This window comes from Poromitra crassiceps (assembly GCF_964638095.1).
Source record: "Poromitra crassiceps genome assembly, chromosome: 7".
NCBI lineage: Eukaryota > Metazoa > Chordata > Actinopteri > Beryciformes > Melamphaidae > Poromitra > Poromitra crassiceps.
Genome location: NC_139628.1, coordinates 24346160 through 24369682, shown reverse-complemented (window position 1 = coordinate 24369682; position 23523 = coordinate 24346160). Strand labels below are relative to the sequence as shown.

General features: G+C 43.2%; 1 protein-coding gene across 1 annotated transcript; it reads right to left on the bottom strand.

Annotated features, from left to right (window-relative positions):
* Positions 1–23146, bottom strand: LOC310780092 (uncharacterized protein). The gene is made up of 12 exons (XM_083640642.1): positions 22959–23146; positions 18794–18847; positions 13388–13663; positions 12283–12609; positions 10201–10316; positions 8315–8495; positions 7626–7652; positions 7313–7392; positions 5373–5466; positions 3452–3565; positions 2299–2472; positions 1–1487 (listed from the first exon to the last, which is right to left on the bottom strand). Exons 1-12 carry the CDS (start codon positions 22996–22998, stop codon positions 1342–1344), a joined length of 1629 nt encoding a protein of 542 aa, XP_083496768.1. The 5' UTR covers positions 22999–23146; the 3' UTR covers positions 1–1341.
* Positions 23147–23523: the final 377 nt, after the last annotated feature.

The following is a 23523-nucleotide window of genomic DNA, read 5'->3' as shown; positions in this document are numbered from 1 at the left end:
GACTTTAATTAACTTAACAAAATCAGTTTATATTTATTAGCATTTTTACAGCATAAAAAAAAAATATATATATATATATATATATATATATATCCTCAATTATGATAACTGTGGCACACTTCTTACAGTAGCTACAGCTAAAACATATTGATCTAAAGAGCTCTTTCATTGTGTGAATATACAAGGACGGAAATTAAAAGGTCAGTCTTCACACTGTGCAGGGTAAAATTAGTTCACATCATTACATTTTATGTTTGACATGTCCGTGTTGGAAATGTTCAGCTGTGTAGGCCAATGTGGACACAACACATTTGTTCTATTCTTGCATCATATTTTCTATTAGTAAGGGTTATTAAACTAATAATCTAAGCAATTTTCATATAAATGAATGCCATTTTTTGCTACTCTTATCTTTTGCGACCCCCCACAGTATCTGATAGTATCCAGGTACTGTCTTGTTGTCTGTAGCACACCAGTCTCACAGTAGGCAGCCATAGATAAAGATCTGCGTCTGGTGCACAACTCTTGGAAAGTGGTTAAGGACCGCCCCCCTGAGACTAAAACAAAATGAGTGACAGACATATGAATTGACCAATCGTGGGGCGGTACATTTTGAACGATGCACCAATGCACGCAGAGCGCCAGGCTTCCCTAACAGCCCAGCCAATCAGAGGGTTGCCACAGGAATTCCTATGGCAAAATCCACAAATGCTGACTTGATTCAGACCCTCTCTGCTACGGAGGGTCTGACCACGTGAGCCTACACACTAGCTAATGTAGCTAGTAGCAGCTAGCGTTAGCATTTTCACATTAAAATCAGTGTGTTTGCTGCCTAGTTAGCTAGCGAACAGTTTGTTCCAGCCCATTCTCTTCAATTTGCATACAAATACCACGACTTTACACTTTCAAATTACACGCAGTTCATACGCCAAAGACTCAGGAGCTATACACAGGAAGTAACATTCAAATAAAATGGTGGCGGAGGGCATATATAAGCTTACCCTTGCCTTTGACAGCGGAGACCAGGGGTCGATTACTTGTTCAACGTTCATTTCAACGTTAAATCAAATTTCTGCAGTAAAGCTGGGCATTTTAACAGGGCGTCTAGGGGGATTCACTTTCTTTTGCAACCAGCCTCAAGTGGCAATTCGAGGAACTGCAGATTTTGGCACTTTCACGTTTCCTTCATTTTTCAGCTTTGAAGGTTGCTGCTTGGCTTGGTATAGATTTACACTTGATTACAGTAACTAACAGATCATTCTACAGTGTTTCTCCATGTGGAGACTCAGCTGGCTGCAGCAGGTTGGCTGGAGGTTTCTTCTCCTCAGGGTGGGCTCAGTCTCAGTGGAGCTGCTGAGTAGAGGAGGAGAAGGAGAAAGGAGAGAAGGGGAGCACGGAGGAGGGAGGTCCAGGAGAGGGGAGGAGATCTTCACACCACACCGGCTCCTCCAGACTGATCTCCACAAATGGGTCAGTGGAGCAAACAGCTGAGGAGAGGAGACAGGAGGGGAGATGAGGAGGGGAGAGGAGAGGAGGAGAGAAGGGGGAAAGAGGTGGGGGAGGAGGAAGGGAGGGGAAGAGGCAGGTGCAGAGGAAAAAAGGAAAGGAAATGAGGGATGGGGAGAGGAAAGGAAACAGGGACAGGAGAGAGGGAAAGGAGGAGGAGATGAGTATTTTAGATTTATTTGTATTTAATATTTTGTATTATACTATTCTATACAGTGAATAGGCAATGACGTATTTTTGTAGGCTTAACCAGAAATCGCCGCCATTTTGGTTCGTCAGGGAAAAAGTCCGTGCAGGTTTTTGAATGGGGGATTTCACTTAAATGCATAAAATAAGGTATGTGGTTAACAAAAGTTTATGGGAGCGCGAATGTGGGTTCAGCAGGATGATCTTCACAAACATGAATCACTTTTATGCCTTTTGAAGCATTTTCTAAAAATCGCATGAAAAAAGACGCATTTACGTTCCAAAAGTCATCAAAGTGATTCACGTTTGTGAAGATCATCCTGCTGAACCCAAATTCGCGCTCCCATAAACACAGACTGTATTTCATGCATTCAAGTGAAATCCCCATTCTAAAACCCCATTCACTTTTCCTCTTACAAACCTGGAAGTATAGCCTACTTCTGGACTCATTCATGCGGTTCTCTATAGTAACGTTGGTCCACAGCACAGAACATTGTAGTTTCACAATAACGGCTCTAAAATTGTAGAATATCAACGTAAATTTGAAAACACACACACACACACACACACACACACACACACACACTACACTACACTAACTCCTACATGGGTTGTTGTTGTTTCCGTTCTGCTGCTCCCCCCCAACGGCGTCGAAGAATGAGTCGCAGCCCCCTCCAGATTGGTCCGATTTCTTGTCAGTCAGGTCGATGTCCAATGAGAGGCTGAGGTTGTTCATGGGCAGAGTCTCCAGGTCGCAGACCTCCGCCTGTCCGTCTGAGGCTGGGGGGAGCAAGGGAAGGAGAGAGGGGTAGGGAGCAGAGTTTGGTGTTTATTTGTTTAGTATAACACCATAGAAGATGACATCACATGGTACCAAAGATCAGCCAATAGCAGATGGCCATATCAGTAGCATGATTTTTACAGCATAGGCGGATTTAATTACTGTTTAAAGGGACAGTTCACCCAAAAATCCAAAATAAAAATCAATGCATAATTCGGTCGAAAGAAAGCAGTTTAAGAAACTGCTCAAAACAAGGTCTGTGGATTATCTAGAGTAACTGGGTCATGGTTTCTGAAAAGAGACATTGCTGTTGAGTAAAATAAATAAGTCATTAATCATCTTTGTTTGGTCCCCTTATTACCAACACAAGCATTTGATCATTTGAGGGGACAAGGAGAGAAGGAAAAAAAATAAAAAAAAAAAATAATAATAATAATAATAATAATAAATACAAAAGTGTATGTATAAGTATATATATATATATATAGGTATATGTATATATATATAATAATAATAATAATAATAATAAAACGATTATAAAATGTATGAATATGCATGTATGGATTGTGTTTGTTTTGTTATTTGCTACTTACTGGTTTTTGACTGTTGTATTGCTTATTTATTTTTTATTTTTTTGCTTTTTTTGTTGTTGTTTTTTTGTTTCCTGTATTAGGATATTTTTTCCTTGAAATCTTTTGTTAATATGATGGCAAGTAAGGACAATGTCCAAAATGTCTGAACATGATGATTTTCTTATTTTAATTTTAAGAAAAGGGGGGGCTTTACATAAGCGTTTGCTTCTGCCCCTAACCTTTGGTTATGACCTAAGTGTATGGTTGGTGGTGGTGGTGGTGACCAATACGTTTTTTCATTCATTCATTCATTCATTCATTCATTCATTCATTCATCATTATTGTAAAAAAAAATCAAACATCAACTTCAACAACAGAAACAGGGGGAGTTCATTTTGTAGCGTACCGTTCTCTCCGGTGGAGCCTTTCTCCCCCGAATGTACAGACACAGACCTTCCATTGGCTACTGGGGAAGGTGAAGGGTCATCGCTGGTCACATGGATTGTAGGGGCGGGGTGTTCTGAGATAACACAACACAACACAACACAACACAACACGCACACACACACACACACACACACACACACACACACACACACATACACATATACACATACACGCATAGATTAAAAAAAAACAAGGAATGCACGTCAGCATGTACACACACACACATTCACACTTAAAGGATAAGTCAGGTGTTTTTTAATGCATTACTTACCGTCAACAAATCACTATGAAAACAACATCAACAATTACCGTGACCGTTTTTTGTTACCATGAAAAGTCAGGCTGTTCCAAATGGGAACAAATTCTTCCTTAACTCATTGAGTGCCAGCCACTTTTGGAGAACGGACGCTCCCAGTGCCAGAGTTTCAGAGCGTTTTCAGTGATTTCTCGAGGCCCACAGAATATTGTGTGATATTACTATGTAAACACTGAACACGCACAAAGAACGATGAGACTCTATTCTATCATCTGCAAAAAAAAGTTTATTGATCCCATTTTCCGTTCTTTAGTTATGAGCCGGAGAAGATAGCTTGATTCATCCAAAAATGGGAATTTTTTTCTAGAAGCTGAGATAATTGGCCTTTTGTGAAATTAATCATTTCAAGCACATCACTGACTCTGAAGCTAATCTTTTCTAATGTAGTCACACCTCAAAAATAATTTCCTTCAATAAAACAGTTTAGGCCAGGGAATTTTGTTTGGCAGAATAATATTTTTAGCTACAACCAGCAGCGCTGGCCCCTGCGTGCGCTGCTGGTTGCAGCTTCTTGCTGGTTTTGATTTGCTGCTGGTGGGTATCGGATATTCTGGCTTGCGTTTGTCAATCCTGTCCTGCTGCCTGGGTCTGTCTGGGTGTTGTGTGTGTGCTGCTCTGCGTGCCCCCTCCCCCCCCCCCCGCCCCGCCCCGCCTCGCCTCGCCTCAACTGCACACTCCTCCTCCTGTCTGTGGTGGCTCTCTGCTGAGTTTGCTGTGCGCACAGTGAAGGGTGCGGAACAGCCAGGCTTTTTTACAGCGTTCCGCGTGTGTTTGTCACCGGCAACGATGCTTCCAGTTGAGAATAATAACTCCACGGTGTGGATGTGCAGATGTGCTGTCGCAACCGACACAGAGCGGCTCAATTGTGGGAGCAGATTGGCTGCTGCAGGCACAGCTGCAGTAACGTGCTTCAGCATATCGATGCATACGGATGCGATGCGATTTCCGTTTCCATAACGACTTCTTCTTTGTTTTTTCCTTGCCTTTCTGTTATGTGGAGAGCACTGTCGCCACCTAAGGGTTCTGTAAAATAGGTTATAGACCTCCAATAGCTACAATAGTTGTACCAGAGATGTATCAGGGATTGATCCACGTCCCACCGTCAAAAAACGCAATTGACGACAACCGTCGTCATTGGCACTCTACGTCAGTATTTGAATTGACGACAGCTGTCGTCATTGGCATTCAATGAGTTAAGTCAGGGACTATTTTCGGTGCTACGGAACTACTTTCCTGAGATCACAAACATGTCATACAGACAGATTATTAAGCTGTTTGAGGAAAAAGTGGGCCGGCCCGGTTGATGCATCGTAATGATGTAATAGCCTCTGTGACGGGCTATTAATTTATTAATTTATTAATTTATTAATTTATTAATTTATTAATTTATTAATTTATTAATTTATTTGAATACAGCAGAGTTCTATGGCTGCATTGGGCACCGGCTACACGGATGAGACTTTTTGATTTGTAAAAACATCAGAGTATCCTTTAAGTTTAAATGTAACCTATCATCACACGCACGCACACGCACGCGCACGCACACTCACACACACACACTCACCGAGGTCGTCGAGATACACTGGTTCGAAGGTGCCGGCGTGTTCGGGCCCGCTGTGATCGACCGGACCCGTGCGGTGGAGGTCAAATGAATACCGCTGGAGAGACAACAAACCAACCAACAAACAAACAAACAAACAAACACAAACAAACAAACAAACAAACACAAACAGTCGTTAAAACAAACAGTATGCAGGATGAGAGCTTCAGCTAAATGCCTAAATGTTACAAGATGTAAATGAATGCAAGTATTTCACAGTGACAGTGGATATGAATAAAGGTGATTAAATGCTATGTTGTATTTAAAAATGTGCGTAGACAGCGTTTACTGGATGTAAGGGTTAATGCACGACGCTGAGGCCTCCGCGAAGTCCATTCATTTCTGATAATGCACACGCCGAAGTGCATTAACCCGCTTATACCACGGTCACTTGCTAAATAAACTAAACAAGACCATGCACTTATATTGTCATGCGTTTTGCAAAAAAATCTAGTTTTCATAAAAATAGTCCCCTCGGCTGCTCAAGATTTTCAGATGAAATAGGCTCAGGCAAGGGAAATGAAGGAGAAATGGCCGCCTAGTGCCTGTAACCTGGCAGAATTTCTAACCCATGAACTAACTAATAACGTGGCCAATTGTATGTGACATACAAAATAAAGCAAACGGCAATGTCTAAGAATGCAAAGACATGTAACTGGCTCGTTAAACTCGCATTCCAGGATAACGTTAACGTCCGCGGGTCTTACCCCGCCCCCTCTGACATTCCAGGCGGGCAGGCGGCACATTTGTCAACGCCAAATCCGATTCCCCAGAATTGTCAAATCAAATCATCGACACCCTATGGCCTGCGTCTCCACCCTCTGTCATCTCAGGCAAGATTTGTTTTTAGATGGTTTTCAGTCTGATACGTCTCCGAGCCTCGCGCCACACGGTGGTATAGAGCTCAAACGGCTCTGTCGAGACCATGGCACATTGAGATGAACGGTGAACAGACCATTTGACTGGAACTACTTATGGAAGCTTATTAAGCGAGTTTCGGGAGCAGGACTACGCAATAAATCAGGCCTTCACAAGCCACGCCTCCCCAGGTGAACCTAACCTCCTATATAACCCCACCTGGCCCATTGTCTCCTCTTGGCTCTCGCTTCTGCGCCCCTCCCCCCCCCCCCCCCCCCACCCTCTTGTGTTCTCTCTCCTCCGTTTCTCTGTCTCCTCCTCATTCTGTCTTCCTGTATAGGTAACTAGAAGTAAGGGGGTCTGTCGAAGCCGCTCGACTGCTGGACTCCCCGGAGACCGGAAGTAGGCCGGACCCCGCCGAACCTCCCCAAACCGCTGACGATCCGCCGAGACGGATCCCACGCTCCACCGAGATGGAGTCCATTATCCATTCAAATAAATGGTCAAACGTTCCTGGTTGTTTGTGTGGTCCTTGCTAGTGAATATTAGCTAGGTGTACATAGTGTCCTCTAGAGAGAGAGTGGCGTCAGCGGAGGACCAAAATGCGTGACTCATTAGCCAATGAACAGCCAGGAAAGGGTCTCGCGCTACTTTTGAATGCTAAAATAAAGCTGATAATGTACAGTTTGATTCAAGAAAAAACCCTTTCAAAGTACAACACAAACTGTCCATTTTGCGGCAACTCGACAGTGCTGCTTAATCCAGGCCCTTACTTCCTGGAACTCTTGAGAGTAAAAAACTGGTCCATTGGAGTGAATGGAGATGTCGGAACTCTTCTATATACAAGGCTCTGGGTGTACATTATCACAAAATAATCACCCTGCAGCCAATCAGAATCGAGTATGGAGTATTGTATAAGTGTGTTTAGCCTCCACTACAGCCCTGGATACATACGATTCAATGCCTGAAATTCACATCCTTCCCCAAATCTGTGTAGTGTCAAATGTTTTTAAAGGGTCATTCCACCCAAAAATATAGTCTCCCACCCTGCTGCTTCTCCTGAGGAGGAACAGGATGACACAGAGAGCAATGATAGACAGGAGGATCAACACCAGGATGACATAACCTGAGAGAGAGAGAGACAGACAGACAGAGAGAGAGAGACAGAGTGAGAGAGAGAGAGACAGAGAGAGAGAGTGAGAGACAGAGAGGGAGAGAGACAGAGAGAGAGAGAAGATTTTAGTATAGCTACTAGAAGTAATTTAGTACTAGTAGCAGAATAGAACAGAATATGGTTTCTAGTCAAACCTGTACGTGAGGATCTGAGGTTGAATAAAGGGTTATAACATGACTTCTTACCCCAGGATGCATCACTGTCTTCATCCACTAGAGAGGGAGAGAGAGAGAGAGAGAGAGAGAGAGAGAGACAGACAGACAGACAGACAGAGAGAGAGGGAGGGAGAGAGAGAGAGAGAGAGAGAGAGAGAGGGGGAAGTGACACAAATCCATATCAAACCAGTTCAAAGTTTATGCTCTGCTGCCACCACTAGCCCCCCCCAGTGGAGACACAAAGCATTTAGCAGTCTTTTTTCCACATCAAGGAGCCCTAAACTGACACAAATTAGACCACGGACCATTTTATAAGATTCTGTCCCAGCGTCGCCCCTCTGATAAGATTTTTGTTGTTAGATGTTTTATTACAGAAAGTCTATGAAACCCATGACCAAAATAAATATAGTGAAAATGTGTGTGTGTTTGCACGCGCGTGCTTGCATGGGTGTGCACGTGCGCATGCGTGGGCTGGTAGCTACTGTATCACAGTGCAGACAGAGTGAAGAACATGTGATTGTTGTGGTCAGACACACAGGAAGCCAGACTGAGTGAGAGAGAGAGAGGAGAGAGAGAGAGAGAGTGTGTGTGTGTGTGTGTGTGTGTGTGTGTGTGTGTGTGTGTGTGTGTGTGTGTGTGTGTGTGTGTGTGTGTATGTGTATGTGGGTGTGTTTGTGTGTGCGCATATGCACGCATCTTCCTCTACACAACTATAATACCTGGTTTTGACGATGTGGTTGTCGTCATGGAAACTTTGTCGCCCCCCTCTGTGACTGGCGGGCTAACTGTGGCTGTCGTCCGTGGCGCCGCGCTGTCATCGGTTGTTGCCGTTTTCACGATCATCAAGTCTCCTCCATCTTCTTCGTTGGTGCGGTTGGCTGTACCTGGTTTTGCGGAGGTCTGTAAAAGTTGTAATGGTAAAAACTGCTGAGTGAACGATGCTGATGCAAAGAGTCGTCACAACACTGGCTCCTAATTGGCCGACAGCAGGGGTTCCTCTAAATCAAATTAGGCGAACCTGCTGAGTGGAGGCAGACTGAACCCTGATTGGGCGGATTTCATTCATTGCTGTGATGCGTTTTCTGGAGTTAGACAAGAGCCCTGTTCGAAAACGTTACCTATTACAGATTTTAGTGGATATAGTGTGTTCACCATTTTTTACTAGTGTCAGAATTCTCAACGGTTTATTTGATTCGCTATATAATCCACTATCAAATACCCACAATGCAGTGCAATTTCTAGTGAACCGCGAATGTACCCTACATTTTCTCCAATATACCACAATGCAATGCAGACGTGTTTACCAAAGGAGAAGAAGAGTGAGGTTACTGTCCGATTTGATCATTCCCCATATAGTTCACTATGATATATGTTCACTATGATATAGGATATATAGTTCACTATGATAAACATTACATGGCGTCGCTGTTGTGCCAGGACCTCGAATGTCCCTTTTTTCACCTTTTTACTTTTTGTCATAAATCAGTGCCCTTCACGTCTCTGTGTGGTTTTTAACAAATGCAACCAATGGAAAAGCATTAAAACGAGCTTGTGAGTAAATCTCGTAACGCCATTCGCCTTCAATCTGTCAGTCAAACCTCGAAATTCGTACCCTACCTCCGTCTGTACCCGCCCCCCACGCAGGACAGTAAACCCGGAGAAGTCACACGGCAGACGTGCTGTGTAATTCTGATATCGTTTTGACTAATCCTGGCTTCCTCTGACGTTAATAGATCAATCAAATGTTTTCCAGTTATTCCTAGGCTGCAAACTTGTTTTAACATGCAAATCGGAGTGTTTTCTGACGAGAATAAAGTAACGTTAACGCTACGTTATGTCAGACTATTTCTCACCCCATGCGAAAGCCCCCGCCTCGGCCATGAGAGGCGAGGGGCACGCTGTTGCTCCTGCGCGCGCCCCCGCGGCCCGGAGCTTGGGGCTCGTGCATGAGCGTACGACTCTCTCCCGTCTGACTGGCCGGGAGAGAGTGCTTCCAAGTCGGACTGATAATATAAACAACATCATTTGAGCTTATCCAGGTAAGATATTAATGAAGTAATGACACATTCAGCGGGAAACTAACTATAATTAAGACGTGTGCCAACTTTGACGACGTTTGGTTCAGTATTTTAAGAGCAAACAGGTTTTTTTAACTTCCTGAAAAGTTGCTGTTTTGGAGATTCGAGGTCCTTCGAGGAACGACAGCGACGATGGGGAATAGTGAGTGAGTGAATGAGTGAACCAGAACACGGATGACATCATTCACATCACAGCATTCAGATTTTGCATTGGGGCCAGTTCCATTGAACTATGTGGATGGGATCGGACAGGTACGTCCCACATGAACCATCATACAGCATCTGTGCCGTTTCACCTTTCATTGAAAAATGCTTCCACATCATGTATCATGATGTAGGCTAGTTAGCTAAAATAGCTCTATTTTAGACCAAACAGGCTCTTGAGTTGAGCTATATGCAGCTGCTGGACAGAGCCACAATCTGTTTGGAGACCAATAATAAACAAAACGACACATTTAGATAAAAAAAAACATGTCAACATCACGTGAGCAGTGATTTCAGTGGCGGGCTGTGGCTGCTGCTGTTACCATGGAGACAGATGGAGGTTGGACCAGCGAGGTGTCATCCTGAGTGGAAGAGGGGGAGGTTACACTCCCATCTTCATCCGTCTTCTTCGCCTCTCCGGGAGCGGCAGTAGTAGAGTCTAGGGGGCAGAAAGACCAGGAGAGGACACACAGATGCAGGATGGGAGGCTGTTATAATAATAATACTCAAATTATGAATTTAAAGAGCAATAAAACAATAATAAGCAGGGATCGTAGGATGAAAACCAAAATAAACAGTAAAATACACGAACAGTATGATAGGATTTAAGCTGCAAGCAGCCTCGACAGGTATTCTCTGCATGCGACCGCCCAGTACAGGTGCTGCCTAATACAGCGACTGATTTCGGGCGTCAGCGGTTAGCTTATCATGAATTGAAATCGGTACTGTGTCAACACCAAACTTAATTGGTGCCGTCCCTAAGAGTGTTGTCACTGATGTGCCCACCGTCAAGGGCATAGAGTAGGCCGCTGTGAAGTGGACTTAATAAGATGGATTGCATTTAGTCAAAATCTGATTGGTTAATAATTCCACTCTTTTTTTAACCCAATCGTTATAACTCAAAATGTCTATAGATGGCGGAAAATCTATCCAGATGGACCTTATGGCTCCCAAATGCAAATTTGTTCAGCATACCAATTGACAGCTACTTACCAGATTTCAAGTGTTTAGGTCAAACGGGGCAGCGGGGAGGACCATTTAAGATTCTCTGCATGTTTTTGCGCCCCCTGTGGCACACCGCTTGGAGACTACAGGGCCCTATCGTCGTACGGCGCTATCGTTTGCGCTGCCGTTTGCGCGCCTCTTATTGCTATCTTCCCAGCGTCTTAAGCTATCGTCTGCCTCCACCGTCCAGTTTTGCGCTGGGATCTAAGCGCAGACGCAGGTGTAGGCGTGGCCCAGGCATGTCCGTGGGCCTCTAGCCTATCATCTGTCTCCCGCAAGTGTCATTTTGCGTTCTGGCGAAGATACCGTCGGTATGTTCCGAGTGCAAACAGAGGTTTGGGCGTTGCCCGTTCCAAAATAGGCGTTCCAGCGCAATGTGTTAGAAAAAAAGGCCTTGGGTGCTCTCAGTTTTAACGCCACCAAATAGCTGGTCTTAGCGCAAACAACCCCTCTACGCCAGGCGTATGCCTGAGCGCAGGCAGTATTCTCCGCCGCAATGCAGGAAATCCTCGCCCATTACGCACGGCACGGACACACGACCCTCCTCAGAATGCCACGTTGATTTTCAACTAACCTACACTGCAGAAAAAAACACACCTTGATTTAACAATGAGAATTTGTTTGTCATGGTTTTATTAGGCTACATAATTCCCGACCATACAGGTTTGTGAGGTAACAGTAGATTGCATTTGAGAAAGTTGTGACGGTGTTGTGCAAAGCTGCCTCTCCCCACCCTGTGAGCCCCATGGCCGGTCCAAAACACCCAGGGCACCAACCCACCCCCACCCCACCCCACCACCCAGCCTGCCTACCCGTCCAGCTCCCACCTTCTCCGGGGGAGACCCCCCTACAGCACCCCGGGCTATACACAGACTCCCGCCCCACCAGACCCTCGTCCCCCTAATCCAATTCAAAACACAAATCACTTTTTGGCACAACACCTGTAGTGTCCGGCCAGTACAGTAACCTCTTTCCCCGACACGCCCACAATTAGGGTGGCGCTGTGTGCACCAAATTTGAAAACCTTTGAGCCAATCACAATGTGCGAAGTATAAGAATCTGACCAAATACAATAGGGAGTCAGGATGTCTAGATTAGAGGACTTTTCCCAAAGCATTCCACAACAACATCCCAGAACATAATGGCAAGTTCCCACTATGTTATTGTCCTCTAAACATCATTAAAGTTTAACCCTACACAATATACTGTAGCGGACGTGTTGGATATATATATATATATATATATATATATATATATATATATATATAATATATATATATATATATATATATATATATATATATATATATATATATATATATATATAATGTTATGATATGTTAATATAATAACACTATAATAATAATATGTTATGTTATAAGAGGGGGCTAGAAACTCACACTGTACAGTCAGTTCATATGGGTTTGATTTCATCATAGGAGGAATTGGTCCTGATGGTCCCAGGTAGAGCTTTGCCTCACAGAAGACCTGTGTACCGTTGTCACCTCTTTGTGCGGTGAAGTTGAAGGTAGATGACACATTCTCTGGTGTTTTGCTCGGGCCGTCATGTGACTCAGTATGGATGACGTCATCTCCTTTGTACCATGTGACAGAGAGGTTCTTCACTGGAGCGACAGCAACAATGTTGCACTGCATTTTGTATTCTGTGCCCTCCATCATCAGACCCATGTGACTCGAGGGAGAGATGGACACACTGTCAGGCATTTCTGTACAAAAAGAAAGAAAAAAGTTGAACTTAAATAGTGACAAAATTATTTTTCACACTTTGTGCTTTTCATAGCAACAGGAAATAATAAGACATGCGCCACTGGTTTAAAATGATATTATATTATATATAGGGATGTCACAATATATCGTCCCACAATATATCGCGATATCAAAACGTGACAATATGTATCGTTTAGATGAAATCTCATATCGCGAGAAAAAGAAGCTGAACATGGTGGCACTGATCTGCAGCTGATTGCATGCTCGCTCTCCTTTTCATTGCTTTGTTTGAACAGACGAGGGACGTTAGCCTACAGACACGGAGGATGAAAATGATGAAATTACTCAAATTAGCGTGGAGGATGCCCCCTCAACTTACAAATCGATCACAAAAAAGTATTGTTAAAATATCGTATCGTATCGTTATTGTGAACCCAATATCGTGTATCATATCGTATCGTGAACTGAGTGTATCGTGACACCCCTAATTATATATTATTATATTTTCTTCTGTTTATTGTGATTTCTATTCACTGATTGTGTTTATAATCACTGCTGTGAAGCACTTTGTTAACTGTATTGAAAAGTGGTACACAAATATTATTATTATTATTATTGTTGTTGTTGTTGTTGTTGTTGTTGTTGTTGTTGTTGTTGTTGTTGTTGTTGTTGTTGTTGTTGTTGTTGTTGTTGTTGTTGTTGTTGTTGTTGTTGTTGTTGTTGTTCTTCTTCTTCTTATTGGTAATAATTAATGAAGTGGTGTGGTGGGCTACTCACTGTAGACGGTGACTGAAAGGTCTTTAAAACACTGGCCGCCATCAGACACATTAACGTAGCATTTGGGTGCTACATTCCAGTCTTCCAGAGCTTCTACTGTCCAAGGAACAGACTTGACATCTTCTTGCGGGCCTGTGCCTCCGGAGGTGGACTCCCAGCCCATGCTGGCGTAGGGCTCTGTGGCCGATGTGCTGCAGTTGACTGAGACGGAGGCCCCGTATCTCACCACCACGCTGGGCGGGCTCAGCTCGATCAGACAGGGGGCGCTCACAGGCCCTGCAGGGACACAGCACGGCACAATACGGGCCAGGGTCAACAAAGAAGTCGCCTTGCAGTGTGTCGTGTTGTGCTGTGTTGTCATGTCATACAGTGGTAACCATGGTAACAGCCCCCATATCCATCAGTCCAGGGGCCAGTTGCATAAAGACAGACCTGGTCTTAGACTTGAATGTGACTTTATGTGATGTGACTTATATTACTTACCTGTTCCTACAACTGGGTTTTGTAGATCTCTAATGCGTTGTAGATTTGGTAGATTTGACATCTTGTATGAAACAGTTTCAGGGCCCTATCTCACACCTAGAGCAAGAGCAAGTGTCATATATTTTCCAACCGACATAGTTGTTATTTTCAGGCCCAGTGCTGATGTTGTTTAAATAACAAAATGTACTTGCACTCATCTGTGCGCCCATGTGTGTGTGTTGGTCTTAAAATGAGGCGTGGTCAGACACAATGTTGGTGCAGTGCCATCTTGAGGCAGCGGAAAGCGTTTTGCAGCCATTGCAGCCCTTTTGGTTGAGGTAACGCACCCCGGAGCCTTGAGTGTTTTTGGGAACGCACCACGGGCAGACCGTTGAAAAAGCACTCTGCACCTGTTCTGGTCAAGTACACCGTCGGGCTCGTCATCCAGAACGAGTTGGGAAGTATGGTAGTATCACCCAGGGGATGGCAGCACCACCCTGGTTTTGGGTTAGGGGTGTGGGATTGAGGGTGATACTACCATCCCCTTGGTGGTACTGTACTACCGTACTTCCCAACTCGTTCTGGATGACAAGCCCGATGGCGTACTGTACCTCTGCCTGAACCCACAGCCTGTGCTGAATTTACAGCAGGGTGTGTTTGATCTCACTATCATGGTGCACCGCTTGCACGCGGTGAGCAAACACATGCAGTCACATGGAGACGTCAGTCAGTGATCAACGCAAATCCAGCGCACCTGGGAAGCAAAACATGTCATGAAATACTTAAACTCCCAAGGTTCCTGTCGGCACTAGGAAGCGTCTCCTCTCCTAAATACGGCACAGGCTGTGGAAAGACTGCTTTTAAACGGTTGTTTCACGCAGCAGTATCATTTTAACCGCCCCGGCTAAATTACTGGCTTCCGTAGGAGGACTATCATATCTTCGGATCTGCAATCGGATGTCGGAGACGGGTAGGAGAACGTTTTGAACAGCCTTATGGACCTGAGTGTGACACTAGTATGAGAGTGCTAGGCTAGCGTCACTTATGGGGCAACCTATGCCCATGCTCACACATGTGCGTCCGTGCGTTTGTGCCTAATGCACATGGGCGTGCACGATAGTAACTATTCTTTCTGATCTAAACATCACAGTGGTTACAGACTAGATGTGTTTCACAAGGAAACACAACAGAAACACGCCCTTCTCTGGGAAATATAACACTATTGTCTCTACTGCAATGGCTGCATCGGTACGTGTGAAGAAGAGAGGGCTGTGTGTGTGTGTGTGTGTGTGCGTGTGTGTGTGTGTGTGTGTGTGTGTGTGTGTGTGTGTGTGCGTGTGTGTGTGTGTGTGTGTGTGTGTGCGTGCGTGCGTGCGTGCGTGTGTGTGCGTGTGTGTGTCGGATGGTGTGAAGATATTCGCAGAAGAGGGCGACAAGAAACTGAAAACAATTACATTTACAGAAGTGGCTTCCTCATTCTAGTCAATTCATCTGTTGAGCAATGTGCACTTAGTTTTTCTATTCGTATACTTTCATAGACTGTATAGCCTATACATTTACAATATAGCACATTTCATAGTAATCCATCTTTAATTAACCAAATGACACTTTAACAACACGGGGAAACATGTCATTAATCCTCTTTGATATCATGATTGAGCATCTGCAGGTTCCCTTAAATGTTTGTTGAAATTAGAGAAATTAATCAATTAAGGCCTTAAAGTGACAGCTCACCCTAAAATCCAAAATGCATATTTCCCCTCTCACCTGTAGTGCTATTTATCCATCTAGAGCATTTTGTGTTTTGAGTTTTTGGGTAGATGTCTGCCTTTTCTCCAATACAATGAAACTGGATGGCACTCGGCTTGTGGTGCTCAAAGCGCCCAGAAGATAAATTTGGAAAAATCAACAGCATTGTCTCTTTCCAGAAATCATGACCCGGTTACTCAAGATAATACACATATTTATTGTGAGCAGGATAATCTGAACTATTTTCTTTTTCGACCAAACTACTCCCACTAGCTGCTAGCTAGCTGTTGCGTTAGCCCAGGGGTGGGCAACATTTTTTTCCAGAGGGCCATACTGACTTACATCAAGTAAGCGAAGGGCCACACATTGGAGATTATACCTGGCAACACTCCTGATTTTCACGGGAGTCTCCCTATTTTTAACCCTCTCTCCTGTTGTGATTGGTAATTTCTTGTTAATATCCTGATATAATAGTGATACAAATCCAATGGCTGTAGCAGATGAGATTTATTAACATAATTCTGCCTTTTATTGAGTTTTTGGGGGTCGTTTTGTTTTTCTTTGAGGACGTTGGGGGCCGGATTGAGATGGTCCAGGGGCCAGGTCCGGCCCTGGGGCCGCATTTTGCCCATGTGTGCTTTAGCCTCTAGCTACTGCTACTAGCAGCTAGAGGGTGTAGTTAGGTCGAAAGAAAATAGTTCCTACATGAAACTGCTCACAACAAGGTCTGTGGATTATCTTGAGTAACCAGGTCATTATTATTACATTGCAGTTGACTTTTTTAAATGCATTTTTCTGGCGCTTTGAGCAACACAAGCCGAGTGCCAGATGCTGCGTGATGCCCGTCTGCACAGGACCAGTAGTGAGACGAGTTGCATTAAGCTAGTTTAAGACCAGTCGAGTCTTGCGTAAAGCTACATGAACGTCCGTTACATTCCAGCCATTGCCAAATGAGTTCCCACAATGCTTATTACTTTAGACTTATTTTGAGGTAGGATGTATGAACAGGTAAATATAAATATTATATATTCTATTGCCTCATGTTTGTAGGCTGTATAATTGTTGATTGTATATACTGTAGGTCTGTCTCCCTGTCAGGTTGGGATTGCGATTCCTCCTACTACCTCTAGTCTGTGGGCATTGCTTTTAGCACTGGTCCCACTTGCAGAAAAAAAATATTATATTTGTTTTTAACTTATGATTATGGATCTTCTTTACTTTGTATAACATCCACATCATGTATTTATGCATTATTGTTCACAATGATTGTTGATGCAGGTTCTCTGTGAAACACAGGTGTGTCTGGGAGGTCTACTCACTGATTGCTGAGTGATGTCACTATATATGTGTATGCATTCTTGTGTTGGGCCTCTACCCTGATGAAGGCTCTGCGGAGCTGAAACGCCTCAGTCTCTGTTTTTAACTTTGTTAGCCGTGCCACAATGAAGGCTTTTTAATTATTACTTCTGAAACAGTTATTGCCTTGGATTATTGTCTTGAAGTTCTCCTGCTCTCCACTCCTTTTTTTTTTAACCTGCGCAAGGATCCCACTTGAACTTTTGACTCATGCTTCTCTGCACCCACACCAAAGAGCACCTGTTTCAGTGATTTTACCAAGGAGCCTCGCAGCGCTTCCTCCTCCCTTCTCTCAATTAGGTAACACAGTATAAATGTGTGGCGCCAGGACAGATGCAGGATGGGGGGCTGTTACCATGGAGAGTAGATACATGACATGACAACACAGCACCACACACTGCAAAACAAACACGACGCAATTATGACAGAAAAAAACAAAACAACGTACGCAACACAACAGGACAACACTACAGAAGAGCACACAATGGAACATGACGACGACAAGAACAACCAGTTGCTCTAAATTGAGATGTTGCGAATGCGATCATTCTGTGCCATCTTCTGTCAACACAGATCACTGCAATAGACTGTACTAAACACTTCCCAGATGTTTTGCATGAAATACAATCCACAATGCAACAACAATGCAATGCAACAACACAAAGCCACAATGCAATGCAACACAACGACATGGAACAATGCAATGCAACAACACAAAGCAACAATGCAACGCAACACAACGACATGCAACAATGTAATGCAACAACACAAAGCCACAATGCAACGCAACACAACGACATGCAACAATGCAATGCAACAACACAAAGCCACAATGCAACGCAACACAACGACATGCAACAATGCAATGCAACAACACAAAGCCACAATGCAACGCAACACAACGACATGCAACAATGCAATGCAACAACACAAAGCCACAATGCAACGCAACACAACGACATGCAACAATGCAATATAACAACACAACAATGCAAAACAAAGCAACTATGCTACACAACAACACAATACAAAGCACTCACACAATGGAACAATGCACTACAGCAGGGGTTCCCAAACGTTCCCATGCCAAACCCCCCACCCCCCCAAATAGCATTAGCCTTTGCCCGTGCCCCCCCTATTGCAAGAAGAAAGAAACCCATTGACAATACTATAGTAAATGTCAAAAATCACATCCATACAAGCTCAGAATATATTTCCTTACTTTTATTAACGTAATAACCTAATAATTACATTTGTATCTAAAATCTTTTCTCACTTCTTCATATTCATTATTTCTGTTTTCCGTTATAAACATTGTTCCAGAGTCAGTCAGACTGTATTACCCACACCAGGGGGAAATGACAATGAATGTGATGACGTTTTGACTGGCAGGCAATTAGACAGATGTGCATGTCAAATATGATTTTTATGTGGAAGGGAAAGATTAAATTATATTTGTTAATAGTACACTAAATATAATTATAAAATATAATAAACAAGATATTATTCCTTATTTATTATACTGTAGTATTAACAAATATAACTGAATCATTTCCTTCCCCATAAAGATTCTTTTAAAGCATTTCCATTCATTTGCTGAGGCCCCCTTAGTGCCCCTTGGCCGCCACTTTGAAAACCACCGCACTACAGCCCAACAACACAACATGACACACCACACGATGACAAAACATCCCAACAGGACAGGCACACGGCAACACACAACAGGACAACACTACAAAATGACACAGTGTGACAGCTACAACAACAAAACAACAACAACAACACAACAACAGCAACAAGAGAACTCTACACACACTAACCGAGCAGCCATCAACGTACCTTCATCTGATGCACCAGATGGTGTAGGACCCTGTCCTCTGACAGCTATGACACCTGAGCGAGAGGAAGAGAGAGGAAGAGGGAGAGAGATACAGGTAGGCAGAGAGAGAGAGAGAGAGAGAGAGAGAGAGAGAGAGAGAGAGAGAGAGAGAGAGAGAGAGAGAGAAGAGAGAGAGAGAGAGAGAGAGAGAGAGAGAGAGAGAGAGAGAGAGAGAGAGAGAGAGGTTTTCATTTCTCAACTAGAGTTTAGGTCTACTCTCCTTTTCTAAGCTGATTGTTTTATTTATGATCATCACTGTGTTTTATGCAGCATCAGACAGTGATGTAAACTAACACATGTATTTACATTACATTACATTACGTCATTTGGCAGACGCTTTTATCCAAAGCGACTTACAATAACACATTTTTGTCAGCAATAGAGAAATCAACTATGCAACACAGTATATGACAGCGACAACTTCTGAAGGAATAGTGGTAAAGTTTAGTTTAGTTTTTTTTTTTTTTTTTTTTTTTTTTTACAGGGAAACAGAGAGGAACCCTTCTCTTCTCTGAAAATAAGAGATTTTTGTCTCTACTGGTGGCAGTTGGCCTTGTGGTCACAGTGTTTATTCTCAGTAACGCTGCATCGTTTCATGCATGCATGCGTGCGTGCGTGTGTGTGTGTGTGTGTGTGTGTGTGTGTGTGTGCGTGTGTGTGTGTGTGTGTGTTTGTGTGTGTGTGTGTGGGGGGGGGTGTGAAGACATGAGCAGGCAGGAAACAAACAATGAGAACAATTTAAAAGCACAAAAGTTAATTTCTCATTCCAGGTCATTCAAGCTAATTCATCAGTTGACCAAATTGCACTTATTTTTTCCTATTCTTATACTTATTTACAAATATCTACCGCTATATATCCATATTTAGTACAACATATTTAAATAACCAAACAATAGGCTAACTAGAAACTTGTATATTCTGTAATTAATACACTCTGATATCGCCATCTAAATCCATTAAGACGTTAAAGCAGGGGTGTCAAACATACGACCCAGAGGCCAGAACACTTAGTTTGCAAGGTGTGAAAATCGCACTGAGAAGTCCATTCCAATTGTTCAAGCTCAGGATCTATAAAGGAGAAGGACAACACTCCAAGTTGAATACTTTTCATTGCCACACGGAAGTTTCGGACAGCAGGCCTTCTTCAGCGTGTGAAATGGCAATAAGACACAGGTGATTCACAGGTGTCTCATAATAGATATTTTTCACAGGGGCCATTTTGTGTCAAAAAGGCAGGGTAAACACAGGTGCAAGCGAAACCCTAGTCTCGCTAGCCAGCCTCTCTTCCTTTCCGTCAGAGAGTCTGGCGTCGTGGAAACAGGCAACGGGGATCAGCCCGCCCCTGCTCTAAAGCTGCTCTCCCATTCGAGCGGCTGTTTCGGTGGCAGCAGGATATCCGCTCCCCCACTTGCAAGCTCTGTCACACGCTCTGTCATTGGCTCCGACCATGACAATCAGCTCCCATGTGTGTCGCTGTAATGCTCCCGGCCGCCGAATGTGAAAACAACGACGCTAACTAGCTAGCGTAGAAAGCTAACGGCAGAAACCTACAGGCTAACTCGTTGCTACACGCTGAAAATGGCAAGTTTTGAAGAAAATTTGGATTGTGCAATAAAGAAGGCCTGCTCGGCACAAGTTCCACCCCGAAACTATTTTCCAAGGGCACTAACGCTAAGCACCGCCCAAGACGAGGATGATTGGCTAACCCAAACAGAGCATTTTTTTTCGCAATCCCACAATGGAAACCTGCAGCGCCAGACTCTCTGATGGAAAGGAAGAGAGGCTGGCTAGCGAGACTAGCGAAACCCTAATGAGGGTTTCCAACTTCCAATCGTGGAAGTCGGAAACCCTCATTACTGTTTTGCTTGCACCTGTGTTTACCCTGCCTTTTCGACACAAAATGGCCAGTGTGAAAAAAGCCCATTATAGAGCTCCACAGCCCACACAACAAGTAAAAGCCAGCAGGGGGAGTCAGTAATGTCAATGCAGGTATACACAAAAATGATAAACATAATAAACAACAACAAAAATTATTCACTTCACAAAAAACAAGTGAATGAAATCTCCTCATTCAAACCGTTGGGAATGAGGGTATTAAGAGAGTGAATCCAATAGGTCTCCCTCTGAAGGAGGCTTTTTTTTAAATCTCTGTTGCTCTATGTGGCATATTCACTGTTTCAATGACCATATAATGCAGGTCACACAAACTGTGTTTCAGGCTATTTACATGTCTAGCAACTGATGATTTCTCATCATGGTTGCATAGAACATTTGTGATATCACAGATTCTGCTTTTTAACTCACATTTTGTTTTGCCTACATAGTATAAATTACATGGACATTTCAACAGGTAAACAACATGTCAGCATGGTGTTACAAGTGATCCTGCCTCTAACCAAAATGTCAGCACCAGACTTAGGATGAGTGAAATGATTTCCCTTGAGCATGGCATAACAATATGTACGCAGTTATGACAAGGACAATTACCACTATAGGCATATTAGAATGAGAAAGAAAATGGGTGGGCCTTTTGGGCAAATCTGACTTCACTAGAAAGTCCCGTAAATTAGAAGACCTCTTATAGAAAAATCTGTTTTGAAAAGCATTGGTAATTTGAAAGTCACTTTCCAATCAGGGGCGTAGGCAGAAATTCAATTATGGGTGGGCCTGGATAAAATTGGGTGGGCCTGGATAAAATTGGTGGGGCAATTGCATGAAGATGTCATGAAGTCGTCATGCATTAGACTCTGGAGATGATGTGCCCTGCGTTTTTAAGCTACAAAACCATTAGCTAGCAAGGCAGCAGCAAGTTTGCCTCTAGAAAACAACCAATTCATTTTTTATAAATAATTTATTTAAATAATAAATAAATATTAATATTATATATATATATATATAATATTAATATTTATTTAATTTATTTTTGTATTTCGATCAGTTTCCTCGACTTCCTTGACTTTGGTGTGTAAAGCAGTTCCAAGTTTTTTTTCACCAAAAGAAATCCGTTCCAAATCATAACACAATGTAAATCTGATGATTCCATTTTTGAAAGCATGACATTCTTCACGCTCAGACACCTAATATTGCCACAATTGTGAAGGCTAAGGTTTCAGGAGCAAGTTACAATGTCAAGTACCCTATTCATGTTTTCTTATTCATTACTAAATAAATGTAAAACTATTTTCATTACTGAGCATGCTATATTGTTTTGTCTTGATTTTAGATTAGCTTTTTATTATTTTTTCTTTTTCTTTCTTTGATTCTTATTTTGTATTTTGTTTCATTGCTTGTCTGTTGTGTTACAGTACGTGTATTGTTGTGGTGCACCCCAGGAAGACTAGCTGTCGTCTAGCCGTCAGCTAATGGGGAGCCATTATAATAAACAAATAAACAAATTACCCTAGAATATAGAGAAGAATTGCACAGTTGCTGTCAATTGTAATGCACAGTTACAGACAGTAGATTTTATACGATAGGCCTATAGCCTAGTAGCTGAGACAACCTTATTTAAAAACATGTTCTTAAAATACCTGTAGGCCTAATCTTTACACTACATACTGTAGGTTATTACACTTGATAAGTTAAGGTTATTAGACTTCATAAGTTATTATGGATTGCTTTTCTTTGTCTGGCGCACTTCAGACCAAATTGGATCCGATGTGGCCCGTGGACTAAAATGTCTTTGACACCCCTGCCTTAAAGGTTAAATGGCGGCCTGGAAAGAGCCTGACTGCCTGCTTGAATAAAACAGCTTTTCTCTTCTATGTTAAACATGTATTTTCTCTTCTCCTCTGCTGTCTATTCTGTTGTCTCTCTCTGTCTGCTGCAGCCGGATAAACCTGGATGTGGTTTGGATACGTCTCCCTTGCAGTTTCGCATAGCCAGAGCGATCGCCACACCTTTTTAGCGCTGGAGAAAGTAACTCTAATTACTTTTGTAAGTTGTAATCCCTTACATTACTAGTTATTGGGGAAAAAGTAATACAATTACAGATGTAACTGTAATACGTTCCTGTAAGTTACTGCTCAACACTGCTGCTCCTAGGGCAGCGAGGCATCAGGTGTGAGAGACAGGTGAAATGATTCAGGGTTTCATATCAGCTGCCGCGAATTAAAGTCAACTTACCAAAGGATGTGAAGAAGAGGAGGAGGCTGCAGATCTTCATCGTGGGGTCTCTCTATCACTCTACCTGTGTCTCTTTCTCTCTCAAATTTACTTTCTCAAAGATGGTGGACGAGCATCCATCCAACTTTCTCTACTCTCGTCTTCTCTTCCTCTCCCTCTGACTCACTTCCTCTCTCTCTCTCTGCTCTTTTTGCTGCTCTCTCTCTCACGCCACTCTTTCTCAGTATCTCTCGACCTCCCAACCACTCTCTCTCTAGCCCTCCCTCCCTCATATATATATTTTGACCTCTTCTCTCTCTCTCTCTCTCTCTCTCTACAGCTCTTTCTCTCTTTTTCTTGCACTCTTTCTTGGTGTCTCTCTACCTTATTTGCTTGGCTCTCCCTTTTCTTTATCAGTAGGCTATGTCAACCCTAAACCCCCCCTCTCTCTCCCCAGTCCCCACTCTCAGTCTCCCTTTCTCTACCTCCACCTCTCTCTCCCTCTCCCTCAATTATACAATTATCTTGGTCTCTCTACCCTCACTTCCCCCTCGCTCCCTGCTCTTTTTCAATATCTCTTTACCTC